The 25,638-nt window shown below is 43.1% G+C and overlaps 3 protein-coding genes across 4 annotated transcripts in view; 1 reads left to right on the forward strand and 2 right to left on the reverse strand.

Moving 5' to 3' along the window:
- Positions 1-7: 7 nt before the first annotated feature.
- LOC128540797 (dual specificity phosphatase 29-like) lies at positions 8-11,232 on the forward strand. Of its 2 annotated transcripts, XM_053510773.1 has the most exons (4): positions 8-891; positions 4,999-5,180; positions 6,304-6,527; positions 10,766-11,232. In XM_053510773.1, exons 2-4 carry the CDS (start codon positions 5,017-5,019, stop codon positions 11,008-11,010), a joined length of 633 nt encoding a protein of 210 aa, XP_053366748.1. In that variant the 5' UTR covers positions 8-891; positions 4,999-5,016; the 3' UTR covers positions 11,011-11,232. The 2 variants fall into 2 exon arrangements, with proteins under 2 accessions (XP_053366748.1, XP_053366749.1); XM_053510774.1 differs by lacking the exon at positions 8-891 and having other exon boundaries at positions 5,062-5,180; positions 6,300-6,527.
- A 780-nt stretch (positions 11,233-12,012) lies between these two features.
- Positions 12,013-17,497, reverse strand: adkb (adenosine kinase b). The gene is made up of 11 exons (XM_053510860.1): positions 17,339-17,497; positions 15,927-16,001; positions 15,738-15,791; positions 15,307-15,385; positions 15,058-15,230; positions 14,668-14,776; positions 14,368-14,538; positions 14,168-14,203; positions 13,748-13,862; positions 13,448-13,534; positions 12,013-12,685 (listed from the first exon to the last, which is right to left on the reverse strand). Exons 1-11 carry the CDS (start codon positions 17,350-17,352, stop codon positions 12,561-12,563), a joined length of 1,038 nt encoding a protein of 345 aa, XP_053366835.1. The 5' UTR covers positions 17,353-17,497; the 3' UTR covers positions 12,013-12,560.
- Positions 17,498-22,450: 4,953 nt separating this feature from the next.
- Positions 22,451-25,638, reverse strand: part of vclb (vinculin b) — a 20,493-nt gene continuing 17,305 nt past the window's right edge. Inside the window, exons 16-21 of the mRNA XM_053511386.1 lie at positions 25,435-25,638; positions 25,212-25,339; positions 24,516-24,701; positions 24,197-24,400; positions 23,967-24,071; positions 22,451-22,758 (exon numbers count right to left, since the gene is read on the reverse strand). The exon at positions 25,435-25,638 is cut by the window's right edge and continues 99 nt beyond it. Of these exons, the coding sequence (XP_053367361.1) occupies positions 22,612-22,758; positions 23,967-24,071; positions 24,197-24,400; positions 24,516-24,701; positions 25,212-25,339; positions 25,435-25,638 (974 nt within the window). The 3' untranslated portion in view covers positions 22,451-22,611. The remainder of the gene's footprint in view (positions 22,759-23,966; positions 24,072-24,196; positions 24,401-24,515; positions 24,702-25,211; positions 25,340-25,434) is intronic.

Below are 25,638 nucleotides of genomic sequence, written 5' to 3' on the forward strand. Positions count from 1 at the left end.
CCACACACACACACACACAACCACACACACACACACGTTCTCAATTTATTGTTTAGCTTATCCCACATTTTCTCATCACTTTATTTAGCCCCTCCTACACTCCCAATTGATTGTGTTTAGCTCCTCCCATAATCTCACTTCATTGTGTTTGGCTCCTCCCATAATATCACTTCATTGTGTTTAGCTCCTCTCACAGTATCACTTCATTGTGTTTAGCTCCTCCCACAACATCACTTCATTGTGTTTAGCTCCTCCTACAATCTCACTTTATTGTGTTTAGCTCCTCCCACAAAATATCATTTCATTGTGTTTAGCTCCTCCCACAATATCACTTCATTGTGTTTAGCTCCTCCCACAAAATTTAACTTCAATGTGTTTAGCTCCTCCTACAAAATATTACTTCATTGTGTTTAGCTCCTCCCACAATATCACTTCATTGTGTTTAGCTCCTCCCACAATATCACTTCATTGTGTTTAGCTCCTCCCACAAAATATAACTTCAGTGTGTTTAGCTCCTCCCACAATATCACTTCATTGTGTTTAGCTCCTCCCACAATATCACTTCATTGTATTTAGCTCCTCCCACAATATTACTTCATTGTGTGTAGCTCCTCCCACAATATCACTTCATTGTATTTAGCTCCTCCCACAATATCACTTCCTTGTGTTTAGCTCCTCCCACTCTCACGTCCCTGTGTCTAAACTCCTAGCTGAACTTGAGATATAAATTTATCTTACTGACAGCTCAAAATAGTGTCATCATGATGAAGAATCTGGATATGAGACTCCGCCCACCTACATCCTATTGTGGACCTTCTGCGGAAAAGCCGCCGCCCTTCAGTCCTATTTAGTAAAGTCTGGCCCAACATCATCACCATCTCAGATATGCAGGTAAAAATCACTTATTCATCAAATGTAGTCAATTAACACATGATGCTAATAATGCTAAGGTTGCTAACAAGTAGTTTATCAGCTACTAGTTTAGCATGGTGTGCTATATCTGCACATGTATGATTATTCTGGTAAAACAAGATGGTGGGGACGTGTGAATAATAGACCAGATGGTAAGGTTTGGGACCGCGCTTTGTGATTGAGGCCTGATTGTGTTTAAAAAAATGTTTGGGTTCTTTGTTGTGGTGGTGACATCAGTGACCAGTTTGCCCAAGGTTCAGGTTCAGGTTCAAACACCAGTTGTGTTCAGTCTAAAAAGCAAATGTTTTTTGCATGTTTGTGTGTGTGTGTTTGTGTATGTTGTGATATTTAGCAGGAAATTAAACGGCTCTGCTATGGTAGTGTTAGCATTCTACGAGCGACTCCCAGCTGCCGAGGTAATCAAGGCTGTGCGATGTTACTGGGATATTCTGCTCAATGTCAGGTTTCTGGAACAACGACAAGACCTGGGTGCTGGACATCATCTACAGAGGAAATACATAAGAACCAACCATGAGACAGACATAACAAGCTTACGAGAAATAATAAGCATAATGGTCTCATAAGACAGACAGACATGAGCTTATGATTCAAACAAAACAAATTTATGAGACAGACATAAGCTCATAAGCCAGGAATGATACAAGCTCATAAGATTCATCCTGATTGTTGGGTTTAGTGAGTTCTCTAACAGGAAGTGCATCATTCTGAATTCTAACAGAAACTCTTTATCTGTTCAGTTTAGTTAAATAACCAGGAGCTTCAGAGGAGAGCAGCGGGAGACCAGAAACTCAACTCAACTCACTTCTCAGATATTTAGTGTGATGGACGATGAGTCGATACCACACATGTGAATCTGGCGAATTCCAAACAGGATGTGAAATCATCTCTCATTGCTGATGTGACAGATTTTGACGAAACTTTGCAGATGAGATGATCGCCTTCTCCTAAGGGATTCCAGGAAGCTGAACTAATCCAACTCCTCAAAACCTGTAAACTGCTTCACCTGCAACCACGATTGTATTTTATTGATACCAATTGTTTGACCTCAGAAAAAAAACCTTTCAATCCACACCTTCATTTTATGCAATGATGAACTGATGAACCCAATAATAAGGAACCAAAACCTTTACATCATCATTACACACTTTAATACAGACTCCACAAATTCAGAACATTTTACAAAACAAATGATCAGTTCTTTAATCTGAGGTGTTCTTTATCTCTTCATCATCTCTTTAGCAACCCAGAATGCCCAGTAACTAACAAACTAATAAATTAATAATTTTGTGTTTATTTAATATGCATATCATGTTGAAGGAGTCTCCAGTGTCAGTGCTTCTTCAGGACTACAAAACACCTTAACATGCAAAATAGTCAGCTTTAATATTCTAGTCTCCTTCCTCTTTACATCTCACTAACGCTACACCACATCACAACCATACAATTTATTGTAAATATACTCCAGAATGAACTTAACCTCTAATTATAATTCTTCTGTCTCTTAATTTTTCGGAAGATGCTGAAAGATTGACTTTGTGATCTAACCGGAAGTCACGTTTAATTTTAAAAACTGTATTTTTGCTGCTTCTCCCACACATTGTGTCTGAGGATCATTAAGTTTCAATAAACAGAGGATTAAAAAATGTCTCTTGCTTGGTAGGACTGAGTAGAGAGGCCACACCCACTTTCCTGGACTGACACTCAAAGGTAATACATTCTTTACTGCAACTGGCTACGCCTCCTTCACTGAGAATGACACACAGAGGCCACGCCTCCTTTATTAAGGCACCCCATCATTCTTTTATTTTTAAAGAATAAAATAATGTATTATAATATACACTCACCTAAAGGATTATTAGGAACACCTGTTCAATTTCACATTAATGCAATTATCTAATCAACCAATCACATGGCAGTTGCTTCAATGCATTTAGGGGTGTGGTCCTGGTCAAGACAATCTCCTGAACTCCAAACTGAATCTGCTCAGTTACTGGGATTTTCACACACAACCATTTCTAGGGTTTACAAAGAATGGTGTGAAAAGGGAAAAACATCCAGTATGCGGCAGTCCTGTGGGCGAAAATGCCTTGTTGATGCTAGAGGTCAGAGGAGAATGGGCCGACTGATTCAAGCTGATAGAAGAGCAACTTTGGCTGAAATAACCACTCGTTACAACCGAGGTATGCAGCAAAGCATTTGTGAAGCCACAACACGCACAACCTTGAGGCAGATGGGCTACAACAGCAGAAGACCCCACCGGGTACCACTCATCTCCACTACAAATAGGAAAAAGAGGCTACAATTTGCACGAGCTCACCAAAATTGGACAGTTGAAGACTGGAAAAATGTTGCCTGGTCTGATGAGTCTCGATTTCTGTTGAGACATTCAAATTGGCGTAAACAGAATGAGAACATGGATCCATCATGCCTTGTTACCACTGTGCAGGCTGCTGGTGGTGGTGTAATGGTGTAGGGGATGTTTTCTTGGCACACTTTAGGCCCCTTAGTGCCAATTGGGCATGGTTTAAATGCCACGGGCTACCTGAGCATTGTTTCCATTGTGTCCATCCCTTTATGACCACCATGTACCCATCCTCTGATGGCTACTTCCAGCAGGATAATGCACCATGTCACAAAGCTCCAATCATTTCAAATTGGTTTCTTGAACATGACAATGAGTTCACTGTACTAAAATGGCCCCACAGTCACCAGATCTCAACCCAATAGAGCATCTTTGGGATGTGATGGAACGGGAGCTTCGTGCCCTGGATGTTCATCCCACAAACCTCCATCAACTGCAAGATGCTATCCTATCAATATGGGCCAACATTTTTAAAGAATGCTTTCAGCACCTTGTTGAATCAATGGCACATAGAATTAAGGCAGTTCTGAAGGCGAAAGGGGGTCAAACACCGTATTAGTGTGGTGTTCCTAATAATCCTTTAGGTGAGTGTATATTATTATTATTAGAATTCAGATAAATGCATTTGATCGAAAACTATAAATAAAACATTCGCAGCACCACAAACAGATGTTTCCACTGAGTTTAATCCTAAAGGCAGGTCTAAACAAGGACTAACCGTACGGTGTTTGTGTGTGTCAGGGTGAGAAGTGTGTAAGAGCTCTATAAATAAACTGAACCGGACTCCGTTACCAGACTACCCTGGTTACCCACTGCATCACACACACACACACACACACAGTCAGGTTACTCTTTACAGCATTAAGAGCTGCGTATTGACAAGACGAAACTGAAAGCTTTCAAAACGTTTAGTGGTAAGTTCTGGCATCTTCTCCTTTCTACATTTATTAAAGTGAAGAACGTATGAACTTCAGCATCAGAATTATTTCTATATTCAGTCTAGCTTTAACTTGACGTCTGTTTCGTTTGCTAAAGTTGTTAAATGTTCAGTGAGACTTGAGTCTACAAAAACTCTTTGTAGCAGCTGCACTCTCATTCACAATAAACGCACTGATCTTCAGGAGCTCTGTGTGGAGCTCCTTCAGCAGCAGTGATGGGTTTTAGGTGATGAGAACTCCAACCAGGAGTAGGACATCAGGACCAGGCAGGTCCTACTGATTATGGAGAAGGTAATCATGCAGAGACTCTTGCCATAATATTGCTCAGAGGCCACACCTCCCTTGATGAACCAGATAAAAAAGGCCACGCCTCCTTTACTGAACCAGATAGACAGCAGCCACACCTCTTTTGCTGAACAAGACAGAGAAGCCACGCCTCCTTTGTTTAAACCAGATAGACAGAGGCCACGCCTCCTTTGCTGAAACCAAATGGACAGATGCCACACCTTCTTTGCAGGACCAATCAGTGGCCACACCTCCTTTGCTGGACCAATCAAAAACCACACCTCCTTTGCTAGACCAATCAGAGGCCTCTCCTTTGCTGAGACAGAGGCCACGCCTCCTTAGTTAAACCAGTCAGACAAAAGCCACACCTTTTTTATTTAGAATGACACACAGAACACAACACAGACTGACAGGCACAATGTAGGTATAAAGGCCACACCCCCTTCACTTAACTGTTGTAATTGTTGTTTATTACTGTAGATGTAACCCAGAGTGGAAATGGCGTCTTATGGACTGAAGTCTGGTGTAAAGGCAGATGTTCCTGAGAACAAACAAGACTACGTGACGCCCAGTAACTACGAGCTGGAGAAGCTGCTCTCACGCAGCACCGTAGCGTACACGCGCGTCAATGAAGTCTGGACAAACATCTTTATCGGAGACGAGTGAGTCCGCGAGACATCTTACACCCAAATTAGATCTGTCCAAAATGGATCTGTTCTGAGCGTGTGACTCAACTTCATCCTGACTCTGTGTGTGTGATGCTATTTTTATAGTTGTTTTAAGTTTTGTACATTAAGTTTGTTGCTAGTTTGTTGAATTTAGTCACACCACGAGGTTAATGTCGCTAACATTAGCTTGTATTGCACGCTGAAGCAGGATAAATCTTCAGGCTAGAAATGATGAGGAACAGACAGAAAGTACCAGACAATGGGTATTTAATTAGAGTATTGGATCAGGATAGTGCTAACTACTTTAACGATCGCTGACTAACAAACTCAACCGTTCCTCAGCTCTTAGATGTGTTTAAACTTGTATATCACTAAAGAGTGAGTTTCTTACATCCGCACACAATAGATGAAGAAATATCTTTCCCCCTTGTCCTGTTTGTCAGAATTGCAGTTGGGTAAAGCCTGAAAAGGTTGTGAAATTAATAAAGTTTTAAACATGGGAGTCAAAACGAAAAAAAGGAGGGGGGAGGGGGGGATTTTGTTCCCCAATTATTTGTAGTCCTGCTTTCTAATCAGCTGCAAAATACACTTCTGCAAAGGGGTGTTTAGGGGGAGTTTGCTTAAAGCTGTAGACACTGAAACAGAGTGAACTGGAGGAACATCGAGCTGGAAGGCAGGAGCTTAGGATCTCAGTCAGAGTCAGTGGAAGGCAGGAGCTGAGGATCTCGGTCAGAGTCAATGGAAGGCAGGACCTTACAGATTTATTATTAAATGAGATATAAACTTAACATTTACTTTGTTTTCCTTGATAATACAGTTGCTTCATGTTGCAGTTTGCTACATTGAAGTTTAAAAAATGATTTTGAAAAATCATTAAAAGTCTGAAAATGGCGTTTATTGTATAATTTATTTTGTAAAGTATAATTTATTAATAACTGTCTTCTCTGGTCATAATGCTGATCCTGTTGTCCTCAGACGGTCTACTAAGTTTATAAACTAGTCTGCTCTGTACATATTGTTGTCCAGATCTACAAACTCATCCGGGGTTTAGTGGACACTGCCGTCCTCAAGGAAAAATGTGTGTGTGTGTGTGTGTGTGTGTGTGTGTGTAAGACAGGCAGACAGCGCGTAACCGGTATGGGCTACAGAAAATGGGCGTGACTCATGTTTTAAATGCTGCAGAGGGCGAGAGGAACAGTGTGTGCACTGGGGCCGGTTACTATAGCGACATGGACATCGAGTACTACGGCATCGTGGCAGAGGACATTCCTTCATTTGACCTCAGTCTGCACTTCTTCACTACAGCGGAGTATATGAGACGCGTCCTGAGTGATGCACAGAGTAAGAAACCCACGTCATGCTCACAGCCTACTCACGCTACACTCACGCTACACTCACACTACACTCACGCTACACTCACACTACGCTCACGCTACACTCACACTACACTCACACTACACTCACTCTACTCAAACCACACTCACACTACAGTCACTCTACTTAAACCACACTCACGCTACACTCACACTACACTCACACCACACTCACTCTACCACACTCACACTACAGTCACTCTACTTAAACCACACTCACGCTACACTCATACTACACTCACTCTACTCACACCACACTCACTCTACACTCTCATTACACTCACACTACACTCACTCTACTCAAACCACACTTACACCACACTCACTCTACTCTCACACCACACTCACTCTACTCAAACCACACTCACACTACACTCACACTACTCACACTACACTCACACCACACTCTCACGCTACACTCTCACTACGCTTACACTACACTCACTCTACTTAAACCACACTCACACTACACTCACACTACTCACTCTACTTAAACCACACTCACACTACACTCACACTACTCACTCTACTCAAACCACACTCACACTACACACTTACTACGCTCACACTACATTCACACTACACTCACCCTATACTCACTCTACTCAAACCACACTCACACTACACTCACACTACACTCACACTACTCACTCTACTCAAACCACACTCACACTACACTCTCACTACGCTCACACTACATTCACACTACACTCACACTATACTCACTCTACTCAAACCACACTCACACTACACTTACTCTACTCACACTACACTTACTCTACTCACACTACACTTACACCACACTCACTCTACTCTCACACTACACTCACTCTACTCAAACCACACTCACACTACACTCACACTACTCAAACCACACTCACACTACACTCACACCACACTTTCACTACGCTCACACTACACTCACTCTACTCAAACCACACTCACACTACTCACTCTTCTTAAACCACACTCACACTACACTCACACTACACTCTCACTACGCTCACACTACATTCACACTACACTTACCCTATACTCACTCTACTCAAACCACACTCACACTACACTCACACTATACTCACTCTACTCAAACCACACTTACACTACACTTACTCTACTCACACTACACTTATTCTACTCACACTACACTCACACCACACCTACTCTACTCACACTACACTCACACTACACTTACTTTACTCACACTACACTCACACTACACTCACTCTACTCAAACCACACTCACACTACATTCACACTACACTCACACTACACTCTCAGTACGCTCACACTACATTCACTCTACTCACACTACACTCACACCACACTCCATTCACACTATACTCACACTACACTCTCATTACACTCACACCACATTCACACTCTCACTACGCTCACACTACACTCACACTACAGTCACTCTATTCAAACCACACTCACACTACACTCTCACTATTCTCACACTACATTTACCACACTCACTCTACACTCACACTAATCAAACCACACTCTCACTACGCTCACACTACACTCACACTACAGTCACTCTACTTACACCACACTCACACCACACTCACACCACACCTACACTACACTCTCACTACATTCACTACGCTCACACTACATTCACACTACACTCACACTACAGTCACTCTACTCAAACCACACTCACACTACACTCTCACTATTCTACTCAAACCACACTCACATTACACTCACACTACTCACTCTACTCAAACCACACTTACACTACATTCACACTACACTCAAACCACACTCACACTACACTCTCACTACGCTCACACTACACTCACACTATACTCACTCTACTCAAACCACACTCACACTACACTTACTCTACTCACACTACACTTACTCTACTCACACTACACTCACACCACACTCACTTTACTCTCACACTACACTCACTCTACTCAAACCACACTCACACTACACTCACACTACTCAAACCACACTCACACTACACTCACACCACACTTTCACTACGCTCACACACTACACTCACTCTACTCAAACCACACTCACACTACTCACTCTTCTTAAACCACACTCACACTACACTCACACTACACTCTCACTACGCTCACACTACATTCACACTACACTTACCCTATACTCACTCTACTCAAACCACACTCACACTACACTCACACTATACTCACTCTACTCAAACCACACTTACACTACACTTACTCTACTCACACTACACTCACACGACACTTATTCTACTCACACTACATTCACACTACACTCACACTACAGTCACTCTACTCAAACCACACTCACACTACACTCTCACTATTCTACTCAAACCACACTCACATTACACTCACACTACTCACTCTACTCAAACCACACTTACACTACATTCACACTACACTCAAACCACACTCACACTACACTCTCACTACGCTCACACTACACTCACACTATACTCACTCTACTCAAACCACACTCACACTACACTTACTCTACTCACACTACACTTACTCTACTCACACTACACTCACACCACACTCACTTTACTCTCACACTACACTCACTCTACTCAAACCACACTCACACTACACTCACACTACTCAAACCACACTCACACTACACTCACACCACACTTTCACTACGCTCACACACTACACTCACTCTACTCAAACCACACTCACACTACTCACTCTTCTTAAACCACACTCACACTACACTCACACTACACTCTCACTACGCTCACACTACATTCACACTACACTTACCCTATACTCACTCTACTCAAACCACACTCACACTACACTCACACTATACTCACTCTACTCAAACCACACTTACACTACACTTACTCTACTCACACTACACTCACACGACACTTATTCTACTCACACTACACTCACACCACACTTACTCTACTCACACTACACTCACACTACACTTACTTTACTCACACTACACTCACACTACACTCACTCTACTCAAACCACACTCACACTACATTCACACTACACTCACACTACACTCTCACTACGCTCACACTACATTCACTCTACTCACACTACACTCACACCACACTCCATTCACACTATACTCACACTATACTCTTATTACACTCACACCACATTCACACTCTCACTACGCTCACACTACACTCACACTACAGTCACTCTATTCAAACCACACTCACACTACACTCTCACTATTCTCACACTACATTTACCACACTCACTCTACACTTACACTAATCAAACCACACTCTCACTACGCTCACACTACACTCACACTACAGTCACTCTACTTACACCACACTCACACCACACTCACACCACACTTACACTACACTCTCACTACGCTCACACTACATTCACACTACACTCACACTACAGTCACTCTACTCAAACCACACTCACACTACACTCTCACTATTCTACTCAAACCACACTCACATTACACTCACACTACTCACTCTACTCAAACCACACTTACACTACATTCACACTACACTCACACTACACTCACACTACACTCACACCACACTCACACTACATTCACGCTACACTCACGCCACACTCACTCTACTCACACCACACTCACTCTACACTCTTATTACACTCACTACACTCACTCTACTCACACCACACTCACACCGCACTCACGCTACACTCACACTACAGTCACACTATACTCACACTACACTCTCATTACACTCTCATTACACTCACACCACATTCACATTCTCACTACGCTCACACTACAGTCACTCTACTCAAACCACACTTACACTACACTCTCACTATTCTCACACTACATTCACCACACTCACTCTACACTCACACTAATCAAACCACACTCTCACTACGCTCACACTACATTCACTACACATACACTACACTCACACTACAGTCACTCTACTCACACCACACTTACACTACACTCTCACTACGCTCACACTACATTCACTCTACTCAAACCACACTGACACTACATTCACCACACTCACTCTACACTCACACTAATCAAACCACACTTACACCCTTCAGTCACCCTACACGAACACCAGTGGTTTAATACACCACTTCATTTGCTCTCACCTGGTGCTCTCTCCTGTATACCACATTTCACCCGTCCTACACTCCGCCCTGCTCACCGCTCCATCTGCTCCTTCTCCCTCTCCCTCCCTCTCCTTGGTTCCTTCCTGTATTTCAGACAAGCTGTTAGTGCACTGTGTAATGGGACGCAGCCGCTCGGCCACGCTGGTCCTCGCCTACCTGATGATTGAGGAGAAGATGACGCTGGTGGAGGCCATCGAACATGTGAAGAGCCACAGACAGATCATCCCTAACCGTGGCTTCCTGAAGCAGCTGAGGGAACTCGACGCCTTCCTTCTGGAGCAGAGGACCGCAGACACACACACACACACTGAGGACACGACTGAGAGGACTGAACAGTAACACCAAACAACACAATAACACAAAATAATGTAGAAGGGTTCAGGGGTACAAGCTGCATTAACCAGGAGTTTATTAATGAGTGATATTATCATTAACGTCCACATGCTGGAGTCACTGCAGAGCTTCATGTTCATTCACTGAGTCACTGACCGACTCACAGACACACTGTAAAGATGAAGCTGTACGAAGGTGTGAATAAATACTCAAATAAACATTTATATAAAGAAAAAGATTTTATCAAATTTATTTTTTCATTAAATAATAAAAAACGTTTCATTACATTTTTAAATAACTAAACTCATTATGAAATCAATGCATTATTTTATAAGAAAATCTTTTTTAAGTTTAAAATCTTTTTTTATATTTTAAAGTTAACCTATGTTTATGATTTTTTTATTTTTTTTATTTAGTAATTGCTTTAACAAAATTAAAGAATAGTCTCCTGTATCAAATATTTACAGTATTAAATATACATTTCTGTATTAAATATTTAATAAGAAAAAGCCCTTATTGAAGTTACAATTTATTATATTATTGATTGAAATCATGCAGTTATTCTCCCTTTATGTCTCTATACAATCCCCTGATACACTAACGCACTTATCTCAGAGTCTCACTAGTGATTGGACACCATCAGGGTAGGGTTTCACCTGCTTCACGCCGGCCTCCCAGGAACTCCTTTAATGACCTTTCCAAAGATGTGGAAATGAGTTGTAGTGGGGTCAGGCCTGTACGGGGGACGAGGCCATAACTACCAGCTGAGCTCCTGTAACCTGCGAGTGGTGTTGGTAAATGAGTGTGTGTACAGTACACACACACGTCTTTATCCTCTAGACATTTTAGTCCCAGTTTGACTCGAACACCACATTGGGCATTGCCATGTTGTTCAGGTCAAGTACTTAAATGTAGCGTACAGGGGCAGTGCTCCACAACACACACACACACACACACACACAGTAAGGGCACAGGTTACACAGGGAGTATCTCTTTATTGGAGTGTGTGTGTGTGTGTGTGTGTGTGTGTGTGTGTGTTTATATATACACATATATGAGTGTAACATATACATTATGCATAATTTCCATTTGTGCGCTTTTTTTTTTTTAGTTTTGATTGCCTGCAAGAAACAAAGAAACACGGCTAAGCTAACGACGAAGACTTTAAAAACACTCCAGTTAAATAAAGTTACACCCGAGACCCGAGGACGCCTGACGGCATCACGTCCAGAGGTTTGGATCACCACAGCTGCTTCGTCTCTTTTGGACCTTATAAAAAAATATCTGTTCATCTTGGACTCCTCCTGTAAGACCTGCACGAGTGTAAGATCTGAGCGAGATCACGCATCACTTCCTGACGCCGATACGGCTGGGGAAGTGCAGACGTCTGTACCGCTATCAACCGGGAAAGATCAAGTCAGTATAGTGTTTTGGGGGGTTTGTTTAAGACTGCCCTGGAGGAAGTGTAAACAAAGGTAGAGGCACGCCAGTCATGTGGCTTAAGATTTAGGAGAAAGAAGGTGAAGAGAGAGAGAGAGACAGAGAGAGAGAGAGAGTTAATAGAAGTTTGGTTTCTCAGGGAAAGTGCACCCGGAGCGTCGGATGATGACGTTAGCGGCGTAGTGACCGGCCTGGATACACTGCTCCAGAGATTTCTCCTGAACCAGCTCCGAGAGGAACCCTACACACACACACACACACACACACACACATAAATATAAGGTTTTTAATATTTAACCATATATCTTGTCTCCAGTAATCCCAGAGCTCATTATCAGAGACCCTGTAACCCCCTACTGGACTGTAACGGCATTGCAGGTGGTTACATTTTTACTGTATGTGTCACCCTGTTGGTGATATAAAAAAAACAACAACACCATGACATAGTTTGTCATTTTACACACACACACACACACACACACAGTATATATATCCTGATCCGCCAGTGATCCAGACCCCCTGGTGTCCCTCTTCTGGTTAGAGACCTCGTCACATGGACGCCCCGTGTGCTCTGTCTGGGATGCGTCTGGTCTGTCTGAGGTGCGTCTGGTCTGTCTGGGAGTTTTTTCCTCAGCACCGCCACCCTCGACTCGTTCATTAGGGACGATCTGATCATTTTCGACTCGTACACATTCACAGAATTTCTTTTGATTGTGTATAACTGCTTTGCGACTTGTTAAAAATGCTACACAAATAAAATTTTATAAAAGAACAGGTTTATATTAGGTATTTGTTTATACTAGATGGAAATTAAACACATGAACTTCAGTACTAAATATCTGAAAGAGTACGGTACAAACATGCAACATGTAAAGTATAACACACATTGTGTTATACCTGTAAGTATAAGTAGTGTGTCTTTGTGCATTTCTCTCTCTCTCACACACACACACACACACACACACTTAGAGGAAGTAAAGTTTAGCATTAAAGAATTGTTCACCTCCTACAAAAGCGTCTCCTGCTCCGTTAGTGTCCACGATGTCATTCTGATCGATGTCCAACACGGGGAACCGGGTCACCTTCTCACCTGTGTGTGTGTGTATGGGGGGGGGGGGGTAAGAAAGGTATTGTGAGGAGTTATAGAGAGCTTGTGTAGATTATTGGGAGAGGGGTGCCAATAATTCCGGAATGTCATGTCATTTGTTGAGGGCTGGATGTGTAGCACAGCACCAGCTCTGTGTGTGTGTGTGTGTGTGTGTGTGTGTGTGTGTGTGTGTGTGTGTGTGTGTGTGAGACGCACCCACGGTGGCGACGGTGTCGTCCGGCCCCTGAGTGAACACCACGATCCTCTTTCTGTTCTTGTTCACTTTGGGGAGGAGCTGAACCCTGCGCGCAATCTCTTCTATATCGTCTGTCTACACACACACACACACACACACACACACACACACACACACACACACTTTTAGGATGTGTTCAGTGTGGTGCAGCCTAATAGAGACCAGGTACACACACACACACCTCTGTATATACACAGTATGTGTGTGTGTGGTGTGTACTGTAACCACAGTAACCGCAGTGAGGTGTGTGTGTGTGTGTGTGTGTGTGTGGTGACTGTTATCAGAAATGCATTGCTGTGGTTCTTTTGATATTTGTTATGATTTATTATTGTGTGTGTGTGTGTGTGTGTGTGTGTGTGTGTGTGTGTGTACATATTCACCTCTATTCCCTGCTCCTTTGCAAACGTCGCTGCTTCCTGCAGAAAAGGAAAAACTTCTTTATAAAAATAAATTCTTAATAAAAATTCTATTTAGTACAAATAAACTATTTATTATTAGAAACATGTACACACAGACAGACAGACGGACAGACAGACAAACACAGACGCACAGAGACAGACAGAAAGACAGACAGACAGACCGTCTCGTTGCCGAACAGGATGTCGACGTAGGGCAGAACGTTCATCAGAGGCTCTTTAAAGAACTGACTGATGAAGGGAGCGGAGAGGTTCAGACCGAAGATCTTGTTGTGGTCACTGGCGTGTTTGGCCACCTTCAGTACCGACTCAGGGGACACGGTCAGGAAGAAACCCTACACACACACACACACACACACACACACTACAGTCAGTATTAGATATGGTAACTTTGTAACAATAAATACATTGATATTACACTGTAACAAAGTGTGTGTGTGTGTGTGTGTGTGTGTGTGTCTCACAGCGATATAGAAGACTCTTGCTTTCTCCACCAGGTTCCAGTTATTCTCCAGATCCAGATGTTTCTCCTTATTGTAACAGTTAGCAGCTGCCAAGTTAGCAACTAGAGACCTACACACACACACACACACACACACACAGATATAAACAGGCACAGTGTAACAGGTGTTTCTGTTCATTTATAATGTTAATCTGTTTTGTCTTTAGTCAGCTAGTTAATGTTGTTAATTGGTGTTAATTGGAGGAACGTTGTTTCATGTCACTGTGTACTGAACTGTATGTGGTTGAAATGACAATAAAAGTCGACTTGACTTGGGGTGTGAAGATAGTGAAATCATATAACTGACATGTAAAAACCTCTGCGAGTGTGTGTGTGTGTGTGTGTGTGAGACCTGTTGTCCCCGGTGATGCAGGCTGCGCAGGTTCCCGTCGGCTGCTCGCTCTGCTCGTAGTAATGCGCGTCCACGTGAGCTTCAGCCGCTTTCTGCTTCAGGATCTCTCCAAAGTGGTCTTTACCGATACAGCCGAAAAACGTCGCCACCTTGTGGGGCTTCTGGATCATCCACTACACACACACACACACACACTTGTAAAGTTGTTTCTTTAAGATCACACACACACTCTTATTAAACCAGACTAACCTGGGCAATTTTAACCGAGTTCTGTGTCGAGCCGCCTGCATGGTACTCCACTTTACTCTTTTTCACAAGCTCATCAAACCTGGTGCACACACACACACACATACACACACAAGCATTTATTATTATTATTATTATTTATGTTGATAATGAGACTGCTGAGTTGTTGTTCTGTTCCCCCACCAGGGGGCAGTGTTTCCCACAGATCATTTATATGACCCACCAAATATTTCATCCTAAACACAATGTTATTTATTTCACTTCCTGTTTTCTCTTTCCACAACAAAACAGATGTGACCTTCTGGGTCACACACACACACACACACACACACACACACACAGAACATCTGGCTCGAGGTTACAGGGGTTGTAAACAGTGACCCTGGTTTATTTTAAACCTTTATTGATAGTCCGGACTTTGAAGTGATACTCACAGCGCTTTGTGCTTCTCCTCTGCCAGGATCTGATCATTGGGCTTCAGGCCATACCTACACACACACACACACACACACACACACACACAGTTACACAACACACTATGATCATAACATAAACTCCAACCTGGAGGGAAATGAGACATTTGTCCAAAAGAGCGCTAAAAAGACGATGGCTGTTTCACTTACTTGTCCAGAAAGTCTTTGTCCACCACGGCGGAGATGTCCAGCAGGGGGTTACCCATCCCGAACAGGGCATTCTCACTGTGTGGGGGGAGGGGGAGGAGAAACAGAGAGCTTCAGTACCGTAATTACCCACAGTGTCTCAATACTCTAACCTTTTTCACACGTAACATCAGGCTTAGGTCTCAGTCAGGGTTGCCAGATCACACTGAGAAATCCCACCTGGGCAACGTTCAAATGAAACGAAAGTTACTAACTGATAAAACCCCAAAATAAATAAATACTTAAATCTGGGGAAAAAAAAAAAAAAAACAGCTGTAAAACGTGTCACTCTACATCGGTACTGGTACTCGAACTGGTACTCCTGACACATAAATAGCGCTCTCACACTAGACATGATCATTTCGCCCCCCTGCCCGAGTCTGAGCCTCGACTCATGGGTCAGCTTTCACACCAGTGGTGGTGGTCCGTACCCGAGCACACTTCTGCACTTACTCACTCAAAACAAACCTGTGTGTTGCTACGGTTGGCTTTAATATCTGATTTGAACGCGTGTCTGAGTTCACATTACACTAACGGACCAGACTCTGAGGAGACGGGCACGCGGATCCGTCCCCGAGTCCTGAGTATGGGGACACCTTAAATCTTACAGAATTACATTCACACAGTGAACGGAGCAAGAGAGACATGGTGTGTGTGTGTGTAAGAGAGATGGGGGGTGTGTGTGTGTGTGTGTGTGTGAGAGAGAGAGAGAGATAGATGGTGTGTGTGTGTGTGTGTGTGTGTGTGTGTGTATTAGGTTTCAGTGGGGTCCCTTTTGCAGAACACATGGCTTAGTGCTGACTAAAAGCTTTTCTCTCACACACTCTCTCTTTCTAACACACACACTCTCTCTTACACACACACACTCTCTTTTACACACACACACTCTCTCTTACACACACACACTCTCTCTTACACACACACACTCTCTCTTACACACACACACACACACACTCTCTTACACACACACACTCTCTTACACACACACACTCTCTTACACACACACACACACACACACACTCTCTTACACACACACACTCTCTTACACACACACACACACTCTCTCATTGACAAATTCACTCCATGGAAATGAAACTATTTTCCATAAAGGAGCCACCACACACACACACACACACACACACACACACTCATTACTACTTTCCATAAAGCAGCCAACCAGAACACACACACTGCAGGCAGGCACTCTCTCTCTCTCTCACACACACACACACACACACACTTACTCAAGCCTGAGCACGTGAGAACACTTGATTTACACACACACACACACACACACACACACTGCAGGTTAAATGAACTCCGCCATTCTGGAATGTTCTTCACCTCCTCCAGCTGCAGGTCGCTAGGCAACTCACCTGGCTGTAGGCATGACGTCAGAACGGAACCCGGGAGCCGAAGCTGTGGAACAGAACGCCGCGCGCGCGCCGTACGCACCCCGCACGCAGGAAGAAGACTACAGGCTGTGACAGCGGCGCGTGCTGCACTATGGCCGCGCGGGAGCGTCACGCCAAACCGGAAACGGCCTCGCACCATCGCCGCGGCTGATTGGCTGGCATCAACGGTGGGCGGGGACACCGAGAGGGCGAGGCGGGTCTACTGGAGTTTGATTGGCAGGAGAAATGACGTGTCGCTGTAATTCACTATCGCCTGATAAAATTATAATAAAACAGAAACGCGGCGCAGAACCCGGAAGTGGAGGAGATCTGAACACATCACACTGTTAATAAACATTGTGTGTGTGTGTGTGTATGTGTGTGTGTGTGAATATAAATATCAATTATGGTTTTAAAAATTGCAATAATATTATTTTTTGTTTTGTTTGGAAAAATTCTAATTCATCAAAATGTCTAATTAGTATATATTTTATTATCTTTATTTTTATGATAAAAAACAAACACATAATAAATATACATATTGACTATTTATTTGATTATTTATTATGATTTATTAGTAATGATTTTATATTTATTTTATTATTATTGTTTTTGTCATTTTCAATGTGCTTATTTATGCATTTATTTATATATTTGTTTGTTTCCTCATTATTGCTGTCTTTGTGTTTTCCCTCCACAGGAGAGACGCGCCTGGGCGTGAGGGTCAGGGTACCAGGGCGGGACAGACACACTCGATTACAGAGATCATTTATATACTTATAATATAGGCCTAAACCGAAATTCATTATTTTGTTTGTTTTTGTTTATTAAAATCTTACCTCTGTGTTCCTCTGTGTTTATTATGTAATTATTTATTGTAAATACAAAGTTGATTTTTCTAAATAATGTGTTGAAAAAAGTGAGTAAAGCTCCATATCCATATAATAACTTTTAATTTAAATCACATAAATACATTGGACTTCCTGTATGTTCTATTCTGAATCACAACAAAATAATAGCAGTGTCATCATTCATCTTTATAAAGTGATGAATTTACAGTTTAAAAAAAATGCTTGAAGTTTAATCTTTCTTGTGTATCTCTGAAGTAATATTTAGTTGTATAACCTGCTGTCTGAGAACTGCTTCACATCTTGACGATTGTACTACACCCCACAATTCCTCTGCATTTCTTGGTTTTGTCTCAGAAACAGCATTTTTAATGTCAGGCCACAAGTTTTTTTTATTGGATTAGGGTCTATAACGTCAATCTTGTTGGTGGAATCAAGATGCTGCTTCCTTACTGGTGTGTTTGGGGTCGTTGTCATGTTGAAACATCCATTTCAAGGGCATTTCCTTTTCAGCATAAGGCAACGTGACCTCTTTAAGTATTCTGATGGACTCAAATTGATCCATGATCCCTGAAATGTAATAAATAGGCCCAACACCATAGTACGAGAAGCATCCCGTATCCCATATCATGATGCTTGTACCTCCATGCTTCACCGTCTTCACAGTGTACTGTGGCTTTAATTCAGTGTTTGGGGGCCTGACAAACTGTCTGCAGCCTCTTAACCAAAAAAGGTCTTTTTAGGCCAGTCAGTGTTCAGAGAATAATTTACCTCTAAATGAACTCCACACTGCTATTATTTTAGAACAGACTAATATTTGTTTTTCTTCACTTTCTGTAAACTGATAATCCATTTCGCACATTTTTCTTCATGTTGTGATTCAGAATAGAACATACAGGGAGTCCAATGCATTTACGTTATTTAAATTAAAAGTTATAATATGGATATATAGCTTTACTCACTTATTTCAACACACTGCTCTTATTTTGAACACCACTGTATATTCATCATATCTACTTAGATATTTTGGTTGTTTTTGTGTTTGTTTTATTTGTTTGTTTATAAACAGATATAGCAGAACTGAAAAGCCGACTCTGCCGAGCTGATGGAGAGAGACTCACGCAATCACTCATCTTCACACGCTCTCATATTCAAAGCAATTGTCAGTGGAAGACGTGAGCAACATCACTGAGCTCCAGTCTCTCCAGGCGTGTTGCGGCCGGAGTGCATCGACACGAGGCTCCACCCCTAAGAGAAATAATATTTGCATAATCTGTTTTAACACACATTTACAGCTGTGTGAGGCATCAATCACACAGAAAGAAGGGAATAATAATTGGAACAGTCATAATAGTACTGTACAGATAAACAACCGAAGCAAAGTTACACACCAGCTGGAGCATTAAAGAGTGTGTGAGGGCAGTGACAGAGTGTTATCCAAAGAGGGAAATACATGCTCATGTTTTTTTTCTAGGTCTATTCATTTCTGTTGTTTATTTGTGACTTGATTCTGAGCTTTGGCAATACAATGCATGTTTATTTACTGTATACAGTATATCACCTTTAATAACAAGCTGATAACAAAGAGATTTACAATAAACAGTACTGAAACAGTACTCAGAACAGAAACAGTACTCTTTTGCAGGTATTTGCTGGTTACATACTTACTGGTTCATTCCATTCATTACTACTTGCTGAGCCACCTTATGTACAGTTTTATTTCCAACAATATATTAATAAAGTATTTTTTAGGTTAATAAAGTATTCTATCTATCTATCTATCTATCTATCTATCTGTCTATCTATCATGTTGAACCAGCTGTAACCTGTACAGGGATGATTTTGGGAGACCAATGTGCAACACATTACAGTAATCGTACCTGGAGCTAATAAATGCATGTCTGGTATAGCCCTATAAAGAGTCGTAAATGATAGTTAAGTTTATCAGAGTTTAAAGAATTTTTTTTTTTTTTTTTTAAGACTGAGTTTATCTGCTTCTCTAAAACAAGGCTGCTATCACAGATAAACCTTTATTAAAAAAGGTTTAATGCTAGCCATGATTTTATCTCTATAAGAAAAGCAGATGTATTGCAAAAAGAGCAGGACCCAATATGGACCCCTGAGGCATACCACAAGTGAGAGGAGCGGATGGAGATGAGAGGCCGTTGATAATGACTGAGGACCGTCTTTCAGTTAGATAGGGTTCAAACCACCTGAGTGCGACTCCTTGGATAACCACAGCTTGTGGGGCTTCAACTGGTTTATAAGGATGTGATGGTCCACAGTATAAAAACTTTGTCAAATCCAAAAGTACAAGGACAACAGATTTTCCATTTATTTTAATAGTGCAGACTCTGAACTGTAATGTGTATACCTAAAATACCACCATCATCCAGATAAGAACGTGCGTAAGAATGTATAACCTCCAAAATGTTAGAGATAAAAGGAAACTTGGACGTTGGTCTGATTTAGGTTTTTTTTTTTACTGGTTCCACCGCAGCATGTTTAAAAGCATCTGGGATGTCCAGTGCTAATACAGCTAATAGAGAGGTTAGGCCCAACTACATTAAAACCCGTTGTAGCAGGCTGGATGGGACGGAGTCACCAGAATGAGAAGTCAATTTAAAGTGTAGAACAATATCTGTAAAAGACAACAACCATATGGGCTCGAAACGATCAAACGCCATAAGTGACACCACCATAAGTACATAAGAAACGCCAGCTGTGTGTCCTCTTTATTCATCCTCCTTCTCATAACTTCTTTATTCCCCTCATCCCATTATTCTCTCTCCAACCCCAACCTTGGCTCCTGTATTTATTCTTCTCCTCCTCTCTGCTGATTGTTAATCCCTGACTAACTTAATCTGTCATAACACACACACACACACAGAGAGAGAGAGAGAGAGAGCAGGTGAAAGTGGTGTGTTGGTTTAATATAAGGCACGTGAGCTACATCACACACTGATCTTATCTACAGTCACATTGCTGCATCATCATCATACAACAACCATCATCATCATCATCATCAGAGAGAATGCATAGACTCTTTATAACCACACACACACACCATGTTCATTAGTGTATTTAGCTCAGCATGAGTGCAGGAGAATTCACAGCGTCTGTGTGTGTGTGTGTGTGTGTATAAAAGATACAAAGCCTTAAAGCACCAACTGGTAGATGTTAACGTTATTATTATTATTAATAATAATAATAATAATAATAATGCAGTTTAGTTAAAAAAAAAATCTTAAATTTAAAAAATAAAAAACAAATAAAATGCCATTTTTTTGCACAGGAAGTAAAATCCCCGTCACGTTTTTCCCACGAGTCCATAAACCAGCGCGCGCATCACACTAATAATTACACTAAGGTCCTAACTTTATATTAATAATACAGTTAATACTTTTGTTTATAAAAAAAAGAATAAGAATTAAATTTATCCCAAACTAAACCAGATGGTATTAACACACACACACACACACACACACACACACAGGGTCATCATAACTACAGGAAATATGTTGTATACACATTGGGACACATCCATAAACAAACTATTTATATTCCTTACTGAGAATATTTTGGACATTGTGTGTGTGTGTGTGTGTGTGTGTGTGTGTGTGTTTGGGGGGGGGGGGGGGGGGGGTTGGGGGGGGGGGGTTGGGGGGGTTATTAATACATTATATAACTAGAAAACTTCCTTGAACCTAATGAAACACTATCACAATATCCAGTGCAACATTCCATCATATCATAAAGAGAGATGGATGATGTTACTTTAAAAGTACAGTCCTCTTAATATTTTGTGGGGAAATGGGCGGAGCTTAGCAGGCTCATTTCAGATGATGGGTGGAGCTAATTTCAGGGCCAGAAAAAACAAACAGAAATGTAGACAAATGAAAAACTTGCAAGATACACACTTAAGGGAAAACCCTTTTAGCCCAGAATCATTCAAATGATTTTATTACTTTAGTCTGATAAAAACGTTTAAACTTTACAAAAGGAAAAAAAAAAAAAAACGGAGACGCTGTGAAGCTCAGAATAAATGTAGTGCTCTTTAAATTTAATACTGACACTGTATCATAAGGAAAACGTCATGAAGTCATCGGTTATGTCAGCAGATAGTGTGTGTCTTTGGCACGGACACGACCGGGATGATCTTGAGGACATTGAGACACATGAGCGCGCTTAGCACCAGCTCGGAAAAATAATCAGCGTATAAATATAAAAACATACAGTCGAGACCTCGCCTGAAAAACTGCTTTTATTACAAAGGATAGAAAAGAGGAAGTGAAAGTGGAACCTCTCGCCAGACGGGCGTGGACCTGAGGAGGACTGTAAGTGTGTGTGTGTGTGAGCGTGTGTGTGTGTGTGTGTGTGTGTGTGTGTGTGCGCGGTTCCCCCTCCTCACTGGTACCAGGGGGTCTTTCGGACCCAGTGCAGTGTGAAGCCGGCGTCCGTGCGGATCTTGATGGACGCAGCCTCGGCCTCGCGCACCGTCTCCTTCACCGACTGCATCAGGTTCTGAGCGTTGTGGACCAACATCTCTGTCGCCTACACACACACACACACATTAAATTATTATTTAGAAACATCAACTTTTATATTTCTATTGTTTTATAATGAGATAGTACAACATACTGTATACATTTATATACACATTTATATACATCATCCTGTGTCGATTGGTGAACCCCAGGTTGAAGAGGAACGATACGGATTCCATCCCGGGCATGGAACAGCTGACCAGCTTTTTACTCGTGCAGGAATCCTGGAGGGGGTTTGGGATTATGCCCATCCAGTCTACATGTGTTTTGTGGATTAGGAGAAGCATGGGGGACTGCGGGAGTATGGGGGTGTGGGGGGGGGGGGATGTGGGGGTATTCATTCCCTTTCCGCCCAAAGTCAGAGTTGTGTTCAGGTTCTCGGCAGTAAGTCGGACTTGTTTCCAGTGGGGAAACAGTGAGGATTACATCGCTGGTTTTGCAGATGATGTGGTCCTGATATCATCACCAGTCTGTGACCTGCAGCGCTCACGTGAAACGGCAGGGATGAGGATCAGCACCCCGAAATCTCTGGCCAAAGTTCTCAGCAGGAAACCGATGGATTGTCTACTCCATGTAGGAAGCGAGTCGTTACCCCAAGTGAAGGAGTTTAAGTATCTAGTGGTCTTGTTTACAAGTGATGGAACATTGGAACGCGAGGTTGGCCGGAGAATTGGGGGAACCGGGGGGCGGGGGGGGGGGGGCTTTTGCAGTCGCATTAACGCACTGTTGAGACAAATAGAGAGTTGAGCCAGAAGCTGAGGCTCTCAATCTACTGCTCGATCTTTGTTCCAACCCTCACCGAAAGTTAAGGGCATTGGGTCATGACCAAAAGAACAAGATTGTGGATACAAGCAGCTGAAATGGGTTTTCTCAGAAGGGTAGCTGGCTTTTCTCTTAGAGACGGGATGAGAAGCTCAGTCTTCCGTGAGACACTCGGAGTAGAGCCGCTGCTCCTTTGTGTAGAAGAGAGTCAGCTGAGGTGGTTCGGGCATCTAGTAAGGGCGCCACCATGGGGAGATGTTCTTAACACGTCCAGCTGAAAGGAGACCACGGGGCAGACCAAGGACAAGGTGGAGAGACTCCAGACTGGGAACACCCCAGAACCAAAAGTCCTTACAGTGCGGTACAGTGTGTGTGTGTGTGTGTGTGTGTGTGTGTGTGTGTGTGTGTGTGAGATGTTCTATAGTTAAGGTGTGAGAAGCTTTTGGCTCTGACCTGCTCGGACTCCTCCTCACTGATGTTGGTGCGTCCCAACATGGTGGCCTTGACAGTGGAGAGGATCTTCAGCTGAGTGCTGATGGTGGGGATACGCTCACACACCTACACACACACACACACACACACACACACACACACACACACACACACAATGTTGTCATTGCATCTTCAGTAAATAAACCTCATGTAAGCATAGTGTGTGTGTGTGTGTGTGTGTGTGTGTGTACCTGCAGCAGGTTGGTTCGGATGCGTTTATCCGTGCACTGCTTGGCCACCTCTTTAGCGAGCTGCGTCACCTCGTCTGAGGCCTTGGCGATGTCTTTAGCGCACTGGATGAGAGCGCGCTTGTTCCCGCTTCCGCCTCGCACCAGACGAGACATTTCAGCCATCAACAGGGCCATACGCTTCGCCGCGCCGATGATGTCATTACCCTATATGAGAACACGCACACACACAAACACACACACATACATATATATATATATATATATATAAGATAGAAAAAGGACTGGCTTCTCTTTCTCTCTCTCACACACACACACACACCTTGCTGGACCACTTGCGGGCCTCGTCGTGGAGTTGTCGCGCCGCCACCATCATGGGCTCGCTGACCATCTCCCCGGCTCTCTGCTCAGGGAACTCCTCGTCCTTCTCCTCGGGAGGCGGCGGCCGTGGGGGCGGGACTTCACCCTCAGGCAGGGGGGGCTTCGGGGGGGCGCCCTCATCGTGAATCTGATGATGAAAAAAAACACACAACATTGATATGTGACACTATATAATGTTGAGTGAGCAGCTCTGCATGAGGTCACATGGTCACGAACAATTTACTATTTAACTGATGAGTAGAAATGAATTAATTAAGCATTTATCATTTAATATTGGGAATACAGGGGTTAGGAAATAGAGGAATTCAGGAAATAGGGATTTAGGGACTGGACCTTAGGGACGGGGGGTTCGGGGGGTTCGGGGACCGGACCTTAGGGACGGGGGGTTCGGGGACTGGACCTTAGGGACGGGGGGGTTCGGGGACTGGACCGTAGGGACGGGGGGGTTCGGGGACTGGACCGTAGGGACGGGGGGGTTCGGGGACTGGACCGTAGGGACGGGGGGGTTCGGGGACTGGACCATAGGGATTAGTGACTGGAGGACTATAAATGGATTATAAAGGAAACAGTAAAGTTAAAGTGTAGAATGGGTTTAGACTTGGAGATCAGATGAGTCTAATCCCGGTCTGTGACTCACGCTGAGCTGCTGGAGGTCGGGAGGAGGAGGAGGAGGGAACTCGGGCTCCTGAGGCTGGAGCGCTTCACGCACTTTAGCTACTGACGCCAAAATTCTGTAACCCGAGTCCATAAAGCCTTTCTGTAGATCTGAGAGAGAGAGAGAGAGATTTTATTGACGTTTATATAGTCTTATATAGTGTTGACTGTGTGTGTGTGTGTGTGCGTGTGTGTGTGTGTCTCACTCGGGTCCTGTATGTTGTTGGCCACACTCTTGGCCCCCATCACCATGGGCGATATGGAGGCGCTGAGCTCGTTGGCCGCCTCCCGCAGCGTCTCTGTGAACTTGGGCTCCTCGGAGTTCTCCACTTCCCGCTTCGCCACCAGCACGATGCGATTAGCCCTGCGCGCTATGCTCGTCGCCCCGGCAACCAGCATCTGGGGCTGGT

This window comes from Clarias gariepinus, chromosome 14 (assembly GCF_024256425.1).
Source record: "Clarias gariepinus isolate MV-2021 ecotype Netherlands chromosome 14, CGAR_prim_01v2, whole genome shotgun sequence".
Taxonomy (NCBI): domain Eukaryota; kingdom Metazoa; phylum Chordata; class Actinopteri; order Siluriformes; family Clariidae; genus Clarias; species Clarias gariepinus.

Coding starts and splice junctions, on each gene's coding strand:
- LOC128540797 (XM_053510773.1), top strand. CDS start 5,017: ATGGCGTCTTATGGACTGAAGTCTGGTGTAAAGGCAGATGTTCCTGAG. Junction 5,181..6,303: donor AACATCTTTATCGGAGACGA/GTGAGTCCGCGA, acceptor TGTGTAAGACAG/GCAGACAGCGCGTAACCGGT. Junction 6,528..10,765: donor CGTCCTGAGTGATGCACAGA/GTAAGAAACCCA, acceptor CCTGTATTTCAG/ACAAGCTGTTAGTGCACTGT.
- adkb (XM_053510860.1), bottom strand. Junction 14,777..15,057: donor TGCATCACCGGGGACAACAG/GTCTCACACACA, acceptor GTGTGTGTGTAG/GTCTCTAGTTGCTAACTTGG. Junction 14,204..14,367: donor TCCTGTTCGGCAACGAGACG/GTCTGTCTGTCT, acceptor CCTTTTCTGCAG/GAAGCAGCGACGTTTGCAAA.